The sequence below is a fragment of the Salmo salar genome, chromosome 19 (assembly GCF_965601325.2).
Source record: "Salmo salar chromosome 19, fSalSal1, whole genome shotgun sequence".
Lineage (NCBI taxonomy): Eukaryota > Metazoa > Chordata > Actinopteri > Salmoniformes > Salmonidae > Salmo > Salmo salar.
In genome coordinates, this window is record NC_138309.1 from 83,180,860 (window position 1) to 83,197,867 (window position 17,008).

The 17,008-nt window shown below is 47.3% G+C and overlaps 1 protein-coding gene across 1 annotated transcript; it reads right to left on the bottom strand.

The window, feature by feature from the left end:
- Nucleotides 1-1,440: 1,440 nt before the first annotated feature.
- Nucleotides 1,441-10,535, bottom strand: LOC106579690 (serine/threonine-protein kinase 17A). The gene is made up of 5 exons (XM_082966010.1): nucleotides 10,362-10,535; nucleotides 9,550-9,676; nucleotides 9,389-9,437; nucleotides 5,614-5,793; nucleotides 1,441-3,387 (listed from the first exon to the last, which is right to left on the bottom strand). The coding sequence occupies exons 1-5, from the start codon at nucleotides 10,518-10,520 to the stop codon at nucleotides 3,054-3,056; spliced, it is 849 nt and encodes a 282-aa protein (XP_082822136.1). The 5' UTR covers nucleotides 10,521-10,535; the 3' UTR covers nucleotides 1,441-3,053.
- Between the last annotated feature and the right edge of the window lie 6,473 nt (nucleotides 10,536-17,008).

Consider the following 17,008-nt stretch of genomic DNA (forward strand, 5'->3'; position numbering starts at 1 on the left):
GTCCGGTGAACAGGTCAGGGTTCCATAGCTGCAGGCAGAACAGTTGAAACTGGAGCAGCAGTAGGTGGACTGGGGTGGACTGGGGGCAGCAAGGAGTCATCAGGCCAGTTAGTCCTGATGCATGGTCCTAGGGCTCAGGTCCTCCGAGAGAAGAGAGAAAAGAGTTAGAGGGAGCATACTTTAAATTCACACAGGACACCGGATAAGACAGGAGAAATACTCCAGATATAACAGACTGATCCTAGTCCCCCGACACATAAACTATTGCACCATAAATCCTCGAGGATGAGAAAAAATTAAATGTTTGCCATTTCATAACAGGCCTACATGTTGGAACAGTAGGCTACAATAGTTCAACAATGTCATGAAAAAATAAATATATACTTGGTAAGGTATCTTTTAAGGTGACATACCACACTACTGCCAGACCAAATAAGAGGACTCACATAAAATATTGATATATTCTTCCATTGCACTTACCACAAAGCCTGTTCCATAGCTGTTCCTCACCTCTCCCAAACTGGCTACATCAGGTTGGAGTGAATATAGAAACAGATCTGTATGAATCAAGGTTTATAATAGTGTCAAACAAGCATGATTTATTTCCACCCTTCCTTGAAGTAATCACTGATTAGAAATGACCCCAACAGATGAAAGCCATGTGATGGAGGCCTTGCACTCACCTGTTCGATCACGTCTAATCAGTGATTATGGATGCACTTTTAAAGGAAAGTTAATGACTCATGTGTAAGTCCCAGAATAGAGACAACATTGCCATCTAGTGGTCATTTGGGAGAAAACAATGTTTCGACCACGTCCTTATTGTGTTCCTGACAAATATAATTTAGAATTCTCTACGCAGACCCATACGTTGTAAAGCATAAAGTCACAATTCTGTATGTTCTTTTAGGTGCACCAAAGACATGACTTACCCAATGGACTACTGGAAAATGTTTTAAATCTAAATTGCTGGCTCAATAACGTCTTCCTAAAGTTAATTGTGTTGGAGGGTGTTATTAAAAAGAACACACTGGAAAGCCAAACATTAGAAGTGGAGGGTGAGAGATGGACAAGGAGACAGAGGAGGAGAGGACCTGCAAGGCTAGAGTAGTCTTCTTAACTAACAGCTGTATATGAATGGCTAATGGGGCATCACTGATGCTTTGCTTCACCTCAGGGGAGCGGGCACCAGGGGAGCGGGAACCCAGGGGAGCGGGCACCCAGGGGAGCGGGCACCCAGGGGAGCGGGCACCAGGGGAGCGGGCACCCAGGGGAGCGGGCACCCAGGGGAGCGGGCACCCAGGGGAGCGGGCACCCAGGGGAGCAGGAAGCCAGCGGGCACAGCTGCCAGTGTGTCCATGCATAATCTCCTCTGAAATAAATACATCTTCATTCAAGGCCATAATTCAGTATAAAAAAAAACCAAATCATACTCAGAAAAAGGTTTAAGAGATATATCTTTATTTACAGTAGAACATCCCATAATAAGAAGCTTCTCGTTTGATGGTGACGATGACTATTATTTGGGAGTTAGGAAAGAAAACCAAGCGCTCTCTGCATATACAAGTGTAAATTATTTGCTATTATTGCTGAAGAGATTGAAACGCATGGGATGTTCCCAGGTCTGGGTCAAACGTGTTCAATGGCTTTTTCAACAGAATTATTTAGAGACTTACTCTTAAATCAACATAACGTTTGATATATATATAATTAAACCCCCCCTTTCCCCTTCAGAAAATATCTATAACCTTAAACATAAAGAAAATACATGGCAGACAAAACATGGACAAAAAAGATGCAATTCCATCTCTAATTCTCCCAGCAAGGCACCAAAGAAGAAGAAAACAAAGCATCACAACAAGGATTAATCTGGAGAAACGTCACAACAAGGCTTAGTCTGGAGAAACGTCACAACAAGGCTTAATCTGGAGAAACGTCACAACAAGGCTCAGTCTGGAGTAACGTCACAACAAGGCTCAGTCTGGAGTAACGTTACAACAAGGCTCAGTCTGGAGTAACGTTACAACAAGGCTTAGTCTGGAGTAACGTCACAACAAGGCTTAGTCTGGAGTAACGTCACAACAAGGCTTAGTCTGGAGAAACGTCACAACAAGGCTTAGTCTGGAGTAACGTTACAACAAGGCTCAGTCTGGAGTAACGTTACAACAAGGCTTAGTCTGGAGTAACGTCACAACAAGGCTTAGTCTGGAGTAACGTTACAACAAGGCTCAGTCTGGAGAAACGTCACAACATGGCTTAGTCTGGAGTAACGTTACAACAAGGCTTAGTCTGGAGAAACGTCACAACAAGGCTTAGTCTGGAGAAACGTCACAACAAGGCTTAGTCTGGAGAAACGTCACAACATGGCTTAGTCTGGAGTAACGTTACAACAAGGCTCAGTCTGGAGTAACGTTACAACAAGGCTTAGTCTGGAGTAACGTTACAACAAGGCTCAGTCTGGAGAAACGTCACAACAAGGCTTAGTCTGGAGAAACGTCACAACAAGGCTTAGTCTGGAGAAACGTCACAACAAGGCTCAGTCTGGAGTAACGTTACAACAAGGCTTAATCTGGAGAAACGTCACAACAAGGCTTAATCTGGAGAAACGTTACAAGGCTTAATCTGGAGAAACGTCACAACAAGGCTCAGTCTGGAGTAACGTTACAACAAGGCTTAATCTGGAGTAACGACAGGATGTATATGAAAAAAAAGGGACAAAAAAGCTGTTTGGTTTACGAATTCAGACCGTGAGGTGGGTTAGAAAAGTGTGAGATGTTTCTTCTGGTTTGTAAGTGCAATGTTTTTAACTGCTTTTCCCTAGATGTAAGAGCAGGAGTTTTTCCACCCAGGTTCTTTGCAAGCTACTGGTTGGTGCAGGCTTTGGCTCCAACCCATCACTAATGCACCTGATTCTACTAAGCAACTAATCAGGGCCGTGACGATCTGAATTATCTGGTGTGTCAGTGAAGGGCAGAAGGGAGACCCAACACCACCACTAGCTCTCCAGGAACCCCTAGTGTAGAGGATGAGATGTGTGTGTGTGTGTGAGTCCATCAGTAGATGAACTCCCCAGGAACCTCTTGGAGGGCGCTGAAGGGCTCCTCGAACTTGAAGCGTTTGGAGATGGCCTTCTGGTCGGGGGTCATGACCTCCTTGTCTGTTGACTGGCGGCACTGGCCCAGTGTGTAGGCCGCCATCACGATCAGCTCCTCCGTTTCGGGGCCATCCTCCTCCTCCCCCCTGATGGGGCTCTCGGGGCTGGCTGGCTCAGAGGTGCACTTGGTGGGGCTTATAGTGTCTTTCACATCTACTGTTGCCTCGGCTTCCCTTTTCTCTTTAGGCTGGAGCCACTGGTGCTGCAGGCACTCTTCTGCAGTGGCACGGTTCCTGTTGGGAGAAAGGAGTGTGTGAGGCCAGGGAATCATTGGAAACTTTTACCCCCATATTCACCTTCTCCAATGGCTAGGTGGGTTTGACCGAGCATGGCACTTTCAACACAAATGATGTGGATTTGATTCCCCAAGGGGCCTATCCTACTGTATATAGAATAGATTTTTGTGGTCTGGCAGTCTACATTGTAGAATAATAGTGAAGACATCAAAACTATGAAATAACAAATATGGAATCATGTAGTAACCAAAAAAAAGTGTTAAACAAATCAAAATAGATTTTATATGACATTATTCAAAGTAGCCACCCTTCGTCTTGATTACAGCTTTGCACACTCTTGGCATTCTCTCAACCAGCTTCATGAGGTAGTCACCCGGAATGCATTTCAATGAACAGGTGTGCCTTGTTAAAAGTTAATTTGTGGAATTTCTTTCCTTAATGCGTTTGGGCCAATAAGTTGTGTTGTTACAAGGTAGCGTTGGTATACAGAATATCGCCCTATTTGGTAAAATACCTAGTCCATATTATGTCAAGAACAGCTCGCAAAGAGAAATTACAGTGCGTCATTACTTTAAGACATGAAGGTCAGTCAATCCGGAACATTTCAAGAACTTTGAACGTTTCTTCAAGTGTAGTCACAAAAACCATCAAGCGCTATGATGAAACTGGCTCTCATGAGGACCGCTACAGGAAAGGATGACCCAGAGTTACCTCTGCTGCACAGGATACGTTCATTCGCACAACCAGCCTCAGATATCGGCAATTAACTGCACCTCAGATTGCAGCCCAAATAAATGCTTCATGAAGTTCAATTTCCGACATATCTCAACATCAACTGTTCAGAGGAGACTGTGTGAATCAGGCCTTCATGGTTGAATTGCTGCAAAGAAACCACTCCAAAAGGACACCAACAAGAAGACCGGTGGAAATCTGTCCTTTGGTCTGATGACCAAATTTGAGATTTTTGGTTCCAACCGCCATGTCTTTGTGAGATGCATATTAGGTGAACGGATGCTCTCCGCATGTGTGGTTCTCACCGTGAAGCATGGAGGAGGAGGTGTGATGGTGCTTTGCTGGTGACACTGTCAGTGATTTATTTAGAATTCAAGGCACACTTAACCAGCATAACTACAACAGCGATACACAATCCCATCTGGTTTGCGCTTTCTCAACAGGACAATGACCGAACTCACTTCCAGGCTGTGTAAGGGCTATTTGACCAAGAAGGAGAGTGATGAGTGCTGCATCAGATGACCTATCAGATGACCTGGCCTCTACAATCACCCGACCTCAACCCAATTGAGATGGTTTGGGATGAGTTGGACCGCAGAGTGAAGGAATAGCAGCCAACAAAGCATATGTGGGAACTCCTTCAAGACTGTTCTCCGTTTTGCTCTATGACCCCCACTAGCCCTACAGGACTCGTCTAAAGGTACACATGAATGGCAGTATGGAGGTCATTTTGTGCCAACAAAAATAAGGGGTTAAATGTGTATCTCTTAGATATAGGACAGACACTTCAAAACCTTATTCCTTATGACATTTTTTGACTGCCTTTCTTGCATTTATGAATGTGTTATTCAATGCGTTTCTTTGGGCTATAGTAGTAAATGCCAAATTCAATATTTTATCAAATAATTGTTAAATATATATTTTACCTACAATTCTGAATTCTAAATCAAATAGCTTGTCACGGGTGTCGTTGGCTTGTAATGACCAAAACGCAGCCGGAATGTGGATGCTCATCTTGAATATTTATTAAACACAGAGAGCACGGAAAAAATAACAAAACGAAGAACGACAAAAGACAGTTTAACAGGCTATACTCACAAACAGCAGTGCTAAAGACAACTACCCACAAAATCCCCAGGTGAAAACAAGCATCTAATATATGACTCCCAATCAGGAACGACGACGTACAGCTGTCCCTGATCGGGAGCCACACAAACCACACAGAAATAGACAGACTAGAAAACCAACACTAGAACATATACTCAAACCCCAGACTACATAAACCAAACACCCCTTTAATAATACACACAACCCCAACCATACAAAACAAATACCCTTCTGCCACGTCCTGACCAAATTATAATACAATTACTCCCTCTGCTGGTCAGGACGTGACATAGCTAAATGATCCATTGTATGACTTCTTAAAACAATTCCATATGTCAGCTTAGAACCCCATCCCCTACACCCCCCAATGACCACATTACTCACTGGGGTTCTTTGACGAGCAGGACCTTGATGAAGGCGATGGCGGCCTGGTCTACATGCTCCAGCTCGTCCTCCTGGTAACTGACGTTGATCTGGGAGATGTTGAGGAAGGTCTCCTGCTTGTCCTCCCCCAGGAAGGGAGAGGTACCTGTCAGCATCACGTAGGTCAGCACCCCAATACTCCTGGCAGATACATAAAGTGACAAACAGACAGATATATATACACTACATGACCAAAAGTATGTGGACACCTGCTCGTCGAACATCTCATTCCTGAATCATGGGCATTAATATGGAGTTGGTCCTCCCCTTTGCTGCTATAACAGCCTCCACTCTTCTGGGAAGGCTTTCCACTAGATGTTGGAACATTGCTGCAGGGACTTCCATTCAGCCACAAGAGCATTAGTGAGGTCGGGCACTGATGTTGGGCGACTAGGCCAGGCTCACAGTCGGTATTCCAATTCATCCGAAAGATTTTCGATGGGGTTGAGATCAGGGCTCTGTGCAGGCCAGTCAAGTTCTTCCACACCAATCTCGACAAACCATTGTCATGCTGAAACAGGAAAGGGCCTTCCCTAAACTGTTGCCACAACGTTGGAAGCACAGAATCATCTAGAATATCATTGTATGCTGTAGGGTTAAGATTCCCTTTCACTGCAACTAAGCGGGCCTAACCTGAACCATGAAAAACAGCCCCAGACTAGTATTCCTCATTCACCAAACTTTACAGTTGACACTATGCATTGGGGCAGGTAGTGTTCTCCGGGTATCCGATAAACCCAGATTCGCCCGTCGGACTGCCAGAAGGTGAAGCGTGATTCATCACTCCAGACAATGCATTTCCACTGCTCCAGAGTCCAATGGCAGCGAGCTTTACACCACTCTAGCCGACGCTTGGCATTGCCTATGGTGATCTTAGGCTTGTGTGCAACTGCTCGGCCATGGAAACCCATTTCATGAAGCTCCCGACGAACAGTTCTTGTGCTGATGTTGCTTCCAGAGGCAGTTTGGAACTCGGTAGTGTGTGTTGCAACCGAGGACAGATGACTTTTACACGCTACGCACTTCAGCACTTAGGGGTCCCGTTCTGTGAGCTTGTGTGGCCTACCACTTCGCGGCTGAGCCTGTGATGGGTGCGTGCTGGTGGCAGGGAAGTCAGGCGCAGGAGAGTGAACTTTAAACGGAGCAGTTTAATGAATATAAAAAAACTCCTAAAACCAAAATATACTAAATAAAATAAGAGGGTTCAAAACCCGTCGCACACCAGAACATAACTTGCACCAATACATACAACAAACAATCACCGACAAGGACATGAGGGGAAATAGAGGGTTAAATACACAACATGTAATTGATGGGATTGGAACCAGGTGTGTTGGAAGACAAGACAAAACCAATGGAAAATAAAAAATGGATCAGCGATGGCTAGAAGGTCGGTGACGTCGACTGCCTAACATCGCCCGAACAAGGAGAGGGACCGACTTCGGCGGAAGTCGTGACAGAGCCGTTGTTGCTCCTAGACGTTTCCCCTTCACTATAACAGCACTTACAGTTGACCGGGGCAGCTCTAGCAGTGCAGAAATTTGACAAACTGACTTGTTGGAAAGGTGGCATCCTATGACGGTGCCACGTTGAGAGTCACTGATCTCTTCAGTACGGGCCATTCTACTGCCGATGTGTGTCTATGAAGATTGCATGGCTGTGTGCTTGATTTTATACACCTGTCACCAATGGGTGTGGCTATAATAGCCAAATACACAACTTTGTAGCAGTGTCCACATAGTTTTGTATATATATAGTGTATATACAGCCACTGGAAATGAGCTGAAGATTTTCTCTAAGATAAAGTCTTTATCATTTTAAAAGCCCATCTAGGGAATGGTTCTGTTTTATTACATGTGTGAAGTTTTCCATTATACACTGCTCAAAAAAATAAAGGGAACACTCAAACAACACAATGTAACTCCAAGTCAATCACACTTCTGTGAAATGAAACTGTCCACTTAGGAAGCAACACTGATTGTTAATACATTTCCCATGCTGTTGTGCAAATGGAATAGACAACAGGTGGAAATTATAGGCAATAAGCAAGACACTCCCAATAAAGGAGTGGTTCTGCAGGTGGAGACCACAGACCACTTCTCAGTTCCTATGCTTCCTGGCTGATGTTTTGGTCACTTTTGAATGCTGGCGGTGCTTTCACTCTAGTGGTAGCATGAGACGGAGTCTACAACCCACACAAGTGGCTCAGGTAGTGCAGCTCATCCAGGATGGCACATCAATGCGAGCTGTGGCAAGAAGGTTTGCTGTGTCTGTCAGCATAGTGTCCAGAGCATGGAGGCGCTACCAGGACACAGGACAGTACATCAGGAAATGTGGAGGAGGCCGCAGGAGGGCAACAACCCAGCAGCAGGACCGCTACCTCCGCCTTTGTGCAAGGAGGAGCAGGAGGAACACTGCCAGAGCCCTGCAAAATGACCTCCAGCAGGCCACAAATGTGCATGTGTCTGCTCAAATGGTCAGAAACAGACTCCATGAGGGTGGTATGAGGGCCCGACGTCCACTGGTGGGGGTTGTGCTTACAGCCCAACACCGTGCAGGACGTTTGGCATTTGCCAGAGAACACCAAGATTGGCAAATTCGCCACTGGCGCCCTGTGCTCTTCACAGATGAAAGCAGGTTCACACTGAGCACGTGACAGACGTGACAGAGTCTGGAGACGCCGTGGAGAACGTTCTGCTGCCTGCAACATCCTCCAGCATGACCGGTTTGGCGGTGGGTCAGTCATGTGGAGTGGCATTTCTTTGGGGGGCCGCACAGCCCTCCATGTGCTCGCCAGAGGTAGCCTGACTGCCATTAGGTACCGAGATGAGATCCTCAGACCCCTTGTGAGACCATATGCTGGTGCGGTTGGACCTGGGTTCCTCCTAATGCAAGACAATGCTAGACCTCATGTGGCTGGAGTGTGTCAGCAGTTCCTGCAAGAGGAAGGCATTGATGCTATGGACTGGCCCGCCCGTTCCCCAGACCTGAATCCAATTGAGCACATCTGGGACATCATGTCTCGCTCCATCCACCAACGCCACATTGCACCACAGACTGTCCAGGAGTTGGCGGATGCTTTAGTCCAGGTCTGGGAGGAGATCCCTCAGGAGACCATCCGCCACCTCATCAGGAGCATGCCCAGGCGTTGTAGGGAGGTCATACAAGCACATGGAGGCCACATACACTACTGAGCCTCATTTTGACTTGTTTTAAGGACATTACATCAAAGTTGGATCAGCCTGTAGTGTGGTTTTCCACTTTAATTTTGAGTGTGACTCCAAATCCAGACCTCCATGGGTTGATAAATTGGATTTCCAATGATTATTTTTGTGTGATTTTGTTGTCAGCACATTCAACTATGTAAACAAAAAAGTATTTAATAAGATTATTTCTTTCATTCAGATCTAGGATGTGTTGTTTAAGTGTTCCCTTTATTTTTTTGAGCAGTGTATCCCTCTCTGTCTCAAAGAAGCTATTGGATAAAACAACCACAAGCCATACCACATACTGTTGAACTAAGACAGTGGTTCTCAAACCTCTCTTCGACGTTTCACAATTTTGATGTAGCTCTGACCTAGCTCACTTGATTGACCTAGTCAAAGGCTTGATGATTAGTTGACAAGTTTAATCAGGTGTGCTAGCTCTGGAAAAAATAAAGTACATGGAATGTCTGGGGGTCCTCGAGGAGATGTTTAAGAACCACTGCACTAAGTTAGTGTGAAAGGCCACTTACCACATGTCTGTTGCTGTGCTAATTGGTTCGTAATTAAGGATTTCTGGAGCTGCAAAAGAAAAAATGACTTATCAACTATCCCTCTGAAGACTTGGAGTGACCATGACGGTCATAACAACATGGCCGCCGGTCAGGGGCTGTGTGTTTGCTGCTCTACTCACCCACATACTCCGGGGTCCCCATGATCTCTCTGAGCTCCTGACTGCTGCTCACCATCCTGGACAGACCAAAGTCCACAATCTTGATGTCGCCCAGAGGAGCATTGCAGGTCAGCAGAATGTTCTGGGGCTGGAGAGAAGAGCAACGTGACAGCAGCATTAGAGAGGAGGTCTAGTGGGGACTAACTGGACAGCAGCATTAGAGAGGAGGTCTAATGGGGCTAACTGGACAGCAGCATTAGAGAGGAGGTCTAGTGGGGACTAACTGGACAGCAGCCTTAGAGAGGAGGTCTAGTGGGGACTAACTGGACAGCAGCATTAGAGGATGTTTGGTACAGGATCTAAACCACGGTATAAAAGCTTGCTCCCATCTTTAAAGAGATGTTTTGGCCTAGTAAGCAATGGCTCCAGAAACTACCTTCAGCTTCTTTCAAACTGCACACAGAGACAACGCAATGGTATCCATGAGTTTATCTGACTTAATTGCTCAAATGTGGACCTCTTGAACATCTAAAACTAGATAGAAAGTACAGTATATATTTTCAGATAACTGGCTTTTTCTGGCACACAAATTTCTTTTGATAAAGAAATCGACCCCCCCCCCAAAAAAAAATCTGTGCGGCCTTCCTCTGATTTTTTTAATCGCGACGTGGCCCTCAAGCCAAAATGTTTTCCCACCCATGGTCTAACATACATATAAGAAGTGAACGTTGATAAAAGGTTGGACCTTAGGAAGAGCAGCTGCTGCTTTCGTAACAGCTAATGGGGATCCTAATAAAATAAGGTAAAGCGTCTAACAGGGGTTGGGGACTGACCTTGATGTCCAGGTGCACCACGTTGTTCCTGTGGAGGAAGGAGACTCCCTCTAGGATCTGTCTCAACAGCCTCTTAACGTCCTCCTCTTTGAAGGCCTCGTCCCTCTCCGCTACACACTGGTTAAAGATCTCCCCTCCGGCCGCACTGTGGACACACATACAGACTGGTTAAAGATCTCCCCTCTGGCCGTTCTGTGGACACACACTCAGACTGGTTAAAGATCTCCCCTCTGGCCGCTCTGTGGACACACTCAGACTGGTTAAAGATCTCCCCTCCGGCCGCACTGTTGACACACATACAGACTGGTTAAAGTTCTCCCCTCTGGCCGCTCTGTGGACACACACTCAGACTGGTTAAAGATCTCCCCTCTGGCCGCTCTGTGGACACACTCAGACTGGTTAAAGATCTCCCCTCTGGCCGCTCTGTGGACACACATACAGACTGGTTAAAGATCTCATCTTGTCTGATTTGTCAGGCTTGCTATCTGCTGGTGTGCATTGGAAGACCTCAAGTACAAAAAACACATCTCTGCATTGAAGTCACATAGACATCAAGTACAAAAAACACATCTTACATGTACAAACAGTCAAACCTTTCATTTTGCATTTCACAACTCTGTCTCGGTCTATAGTGTCTTGACCTAGACCGGTGGTTTGCTGTGTTGTGTGGGAGTCTTGGATAACCTGTCCTGATTGATGAATGTGTGATGACTGTGTTTCTCCTGACTGGTAGTTAGGGGTAATGCTACCTTACAGCTAGCGTAACCTATATACACTAGGACTGTGTTTCTCCTGACTGGTGGTTAGGGGTAATGCTGCCTTACAGCTAGCGTAACCTATATACACCAGGACTGTGTTTCTCCTGACTGGTGGTTAGGGGTAATGCTGCCTTACAGCTAGCGTAACCGGTGTACACTAGGACTGTGTTTCTCCTGACTGGTGGTTAGGGGTAATGCTACCTTACAGCTAGCGTAACCGGTGTACGCTAGGACTGTGTTTCTCCTGACTGGTGGTTAGGGGTAATGCTGCCTTACAGCTAGCGTAACCGGTGTACACTAGGACTGTGTTTCTCCTGACTGGTGGTTAGGGGTAATGCTGCCTTACAGCTAGCGTAACCTGTATACGCTAGTAGCGTTTCAATCGGTGACATCACTCGCTCTGAGACCTTGAAGTAGTTGTTTTCCTTGCACTGGAGCGATAGGTAACGATGCATGGTGGGAGGCCGTTGCTGATGTGTTCGGAGGTTCCCTGGGCGAGGAGAGGGACGGAAGCATTACTGTTATACTAGGTCTGGACTGTAGCTTTAGGTATACAATGATGTATACCTAAAGCTACAGCTGGGATTCTCTGCCTCTAACCCTTTTACAGGGGCTGAGTCACTGGCCTACTGGTGTTCTTCCATGCCGTCCATGGGAGGGGTGCGTCACTTGAGTGGGTTGAGTCACTGACGTGGTCTTCCTGTCTGGGTTGGCGCCCCCCCTTGGGTTGTGCCATGGCGGAGATCGTTGTGGGCTATACTCGGCCTTGTCTTAGAATGGTAAGTTGGTGGTTGGAGACATCCCTCTAGTGGTGTAGGGGCTGTGCTTTGGCAAAGTGGGTGGGGTTATTTCCTGCCTGTTTGGCCCTGTCCGGGGGTATCATCGGATGGGCCACAGTGTCTTCTGATCCCTCCTGTCTCAGCCTCCAGTATTTATGCTGCAGTAGTTTGTGTCGGGGGGCTAGGGTCAGTCTGTTACATCTGGAGTATTTCTCTTGTCTTATCCGGTGTCCTGTGTGAATTTAAATATGCTCTCTCTAATTCTCTCTTTCTCTCTTTCTGTCTTTCTCTCGGACGACCTGAGCCCTAGGACCATGCCTCAGGACTACATGGTATGATGACTCCTTGCTGTCCCCAGTCCACCTGGCCGTGCTGCTGCTCCAGTTTCAACTGTTCTGCCTGCGGCTATGGAACCCTGACCTGTTTACCGGACGTGCTTGTTGCATCCTCGACAACTACTATGATTATTATTATTTGACCATGCTGGTCATTTATGAACATTTTAACATCTTGACCATGTTCTGTTATAATATCCACCCTGCACAGCCAGAAGAGGACTGGCCACCCCTCATAGCCTGGTTCCTCTCTAGGTTTCTTCCAAGGTTTTTGGCCTTTCTAAGGAGTTTTTCCTAGGGAGTTTTTCCTAGCCACCGTGCTTCTTTCACATGCATTGCTTGCTGTTTGGGGTTTTAGGCTGGGTTTCTGTACAGCACTTTGAGATATCAGCTGATGTACGAAGGGCTATATAAATACATTTGATTTGATTTATGATATACAGTGCATTCAGAAAGTATTCAGACCCCTTCACTTTTTGCTACATTACAGCCTTATTCTAAAATGGATTAAATAAATGTTTTCCTCATCAGTCTACACACAATACCCCATAATGACATCACAATACCCCATAATGACAGCCCAATACCCCATAATGACATCACAATATCCCATAATGACATCACAATACCCCATAATGACGTGGCAAAATCAGGTTTTTAGAATTATTTTTTTTTTTTTTAAATAGAAACAAAAATATCTTATTTACATAAGTATTCAGACCCTTTGCTATGAGACTCTAAATTAAATTCAGGAGCATCCTGTTTCCATTGATCATCCTTGAGATGTTTCCACAACTTGATTGGAGTCCACCTGTGCTAAATTCAATTGATTGGACATGATTTAGAAAGTCACACAACTGTCTATATAAGGTCCCACAGTTGACAGTGTATTTCAGAGCAAAAACCAAGCCATGAGGTTGAAGGAATTGTCCGTAAAGCTCAGAGACAGTATTGCGTCGAGGCACAGATCTGGGGAAGGGTACAAAAAATGTCTGCAGCATTTGGTCAGGGAGGTGACCAAGAACCCAATGGTCACTCTGACAGAGCTCCAGAGTTCTTCTGTGGAGATGGAACCGTCCAGAAGGACAACCATCTCTGCAGCACTCCACCAATCAGGCCTTTATGGTAGAGTGGCCAGACGGAAGCCACTCCTCAGTAAAAGGCACATGACAGCCTGCTTCGAGTTTGCCAAAATGCACCTAAAGACTCTCAGACCATGAGAAACAAGATTCTCTGGTCTGATGAAACCAAGATTGAACTCTTTGGCCTGAATGCCAAGCGTCAAGTCTGGAGGAAACCTTGCAACATCCCTATGGTGAAGCCTGGAGGTGGCAGAATCATCCTGTACGGGGTTGTTTTTCAGCAGCAGGGACCGGGAGACTAGTCAGGATCAAGGCAAAGTTGAATGGAGCAAAGTACAGAGAGATCTGTGATGAAAACCTGCTCCAGAGCGCTCAGGACATAAGACTGGGGTGAAAGTTCACCTTCCAACAGGACAACGACCCTAAGCACACAGCCAACACAATGCAGGACTGGCTTCGGGACAAGTCTCTGAATGTCCTTGAGTGGCCCAGCCAGAGCGCGGACTTGAACTCGATCGAACATCTCTGGAGAGACCTGAAAATCCTGACCAACCATTTGGGCAAAGAAACTGCCCCAACTGCTTTAAAGCTTAAAAAAATATACAAATCTGAATGTTTTAAATGTTAGCCGCTTGGTACCAAAACAACATAGCTGATTCTGTTAAACTGAAGACCAGTACAAGGCGGGACAGCAGACACGTCCAACTGGCAGAGAAAAGTCATTAGACAATACGGCACAGAACCAAAATGCTTCCCGGTGGCCGGGGCTTTTGGGGACAGTTTCTCAGATCTTCCCTGTCTCTCTGTATTATCCACAGACACTGAGGGCTCAAAATGGTTCCTCTGTTAGCAGGGCCAGTAATTATAGCCTAGTGCTGCCAGTTGGGCCTCTAACCACTGAGTGCACCAGGGTCGAGAGGGAATATAAATCTGGCAGATTCATAATTAGGTCATTTCTGTTTTGGATGATGAGAGCACGTCTGGCCAGTCGTTATACTACTGTGGTGTGGTGCTGTAGGGCCGAGTGTTCAACGGCCTTCTAATCTGAGGGCACGTACACGCACCACACTCATGAACTGTTAATGCCAAGATGTCACACACACACAAACATCACATGTGCAAAACAAGAATTTCTACGATTTAGAAATAGCTCTCAGTGGTCGCCTGGTTGGACTCAATCACTGCATAAGGGGCCAGAAAACAAGATGCTCTGCCTTGTCTAGTAGTGTAGGAAATAGACAGCCAACAGTGTATCAGGCGACAGTCAGTGGGTGACCGGGTGAGTCAGTGGGTGACCGGGTGACAGTCAGTGGGTGACCGGCTGACAGCCAGTGGGTGACAGTCAGTGGGTTACCGGGCGACAGTCAGTGGGTGACCGGGTGACAGTCAGTAGGTGACCGGGTGACAGTCAGTGGGTGACCGGGTGACAGTCAGTGGGTGACCGGGCGACAGCCAGTGGGTGACAGTCAGTGGGTGACCAGGCGACAGTCAGTGGGTGACCGGGCGACAGCCAGTGGGTGACAGTCAGTGGGTGACCGGGCGACAGTCAGTAGGTGACAGTCAGTGGGTGACTGGGCGACAGTCAGTAGGTGACCGGGTGACAGTCAGTAGGTGACCGGGCGACAGTCAGTGGGTGACCGGGTGACAGTCAGTGGGTGACCGGGCGAAGGTCAGTGGGTGACCAGGCGACAGTCAGTGGGTGACCGGGTGACAGCCAGTGGGTGACAGTCAGTGGGTGACCAGGCGACAGTCAGTGGGTGACCGGGCGACAGCCAGTGGGTGACAGTCAGTGGGTGACCGGGCGACAGTCAGTAGGTGACCGGGCGACAGTCAGTGGGCGACAGTCAGTGGGTGACCGGCCGACAGTCAGTGGGTGACCGGCCGACAGTCAGTGGGTGACCGGCCGACAGTCAGTGGGTGACCGGGCGACAGTCAGTGGGTGACCAGGTGACAGTCAGTAGGTGACAGTCAGTAGGTGACCAGGTGTCAGTCAGTAGGTGACCTGGTGACAGTCAGTAGGTGTCAGTCAGTAGGTGACCAGGTGACAGTCAGTAGGTGACAGTCAGTAGGTGACCAGGTGACAGTCAGTAGGTGACAGTCAGTAGGTGACCAGGTGACAGTCAGTAGGTGACCTGATGACAGTCAGTAGGTGACAGTCAGTAGGTGACCAGGTGACAGTCAGTAGGTGACCAGGTGACAGTCAGTAGGTGACCTGGTGACAGTCAGTAGGTGACCAGGTGACAGTCAGTAGGTGACAGTCAGTAGGTGACCTGGTGACAGTCAGTAGGTGATCTGGTGACAGTCAGTAGGTGTCAGTCAGTAGGTGACCAGGTGACAGTCAGTAGGTGACAGTCAGTAGGTGACCAGGTGACAGTCAGTAGGTGTCAGTCAGTAGGTGACCAGGTGACAGTCAGTAGGTGACAGTCAGTAGGTGACCAGGTGACAGTCAGTAGGTGACAGTCAGTAGGTGACCAGGTGACAGTCAGTAGGTGACCAGGTGACAGTCAGTAGGTGACAGTCAGTAGGTGACCTGGTGACAGTCAGTAGGTGACAGTCAGTAGGTGACCAGGTGACAGTCAGTAGGTGACAGTCAGTAGGTGACCTGGTGACAGTCAGTAGGTGACCTGGTGAGTCAGTAGGTGATCTGGTGACAGTCAGTAGGTGACCAGGTGACAGTCAGTAGGTGATCTGGTGACAGTCAGTAGGTGACAGTCAGTAGGTGACCAGGTGACAGTCAGTAGAAGACCAGGTGACAGTCAGTAGGTGACAGTCAGTAGGTGACCAGGTGACAGTCAGTAGGTGACCAGGTGACAGTCAGTAGGTGACAGTCAGTAGGTGACCTGGTGACAGTCAGTAGGTGACCTGGTGACAGTCAGTAGGTGATCTGGTGACAGTCAGTAGGTGACCAGGTGACAGTCAGTAGGTGACCTGGTGACAGTCAGTAGGTGACCAGGTGACAGTCAGTAGGTGACAGTCAGTAGGTGACCTGTGGGTAAGTCACAGCTGTACGCTCCTCTGAGAGGCTGAGTGAGAGAGAGATCTAGAGAACAAGTCATCCCTCCATCCTTCTCATCCTCCTGGATGGAAACATTTCTCCCAGTTAGTGGTATGAGTTGTGTTTCTACAAGCGTTCATGTTCATTATGTTGCCTGCTGAAAGGAACCCCACTTGTTAGACAGGGCCTGGAAAACATTATGTCAAAGGGTGAGTGCTTTCGTGCACATTATCTTTTTGCATACAGTACTGTATATTTGTATTGGCCCCTTGCCAAGATCCTTGAGAGAACAGTTCCCTGTGCTATGGATTAATTAAATCAATGATGCACTGCCGGGAAAGATCGATCCAACTTTTATCATCAACCCATTTCAGCCAAACTGAACACAGGATCCATCTGGTCTATTTCTGGTAACCGGTTTTGTTTCGCCACTCGAACAAGCAACACAAAGACTAGTCACTTTATCAATGGAGGATGGAGAGAAAGAGCTCAGTGTAGCTTCACTGGAGAGGGGCTATCCCCCTTGCTCCAGTCCGGAGATGAGATTAACCCTCCCTCATTGCTCATATCCTCCCCTCCCTGTCTTTCTCTGGGCTGGCGGCCGCGGTCCGGAACCTCGCGTGCCACTGTGGAGCACAACGGAGATAATAAACTCCCAGCTGGGGCCCAGAGAGGAGAGCCCAATGAGGCCACACTCC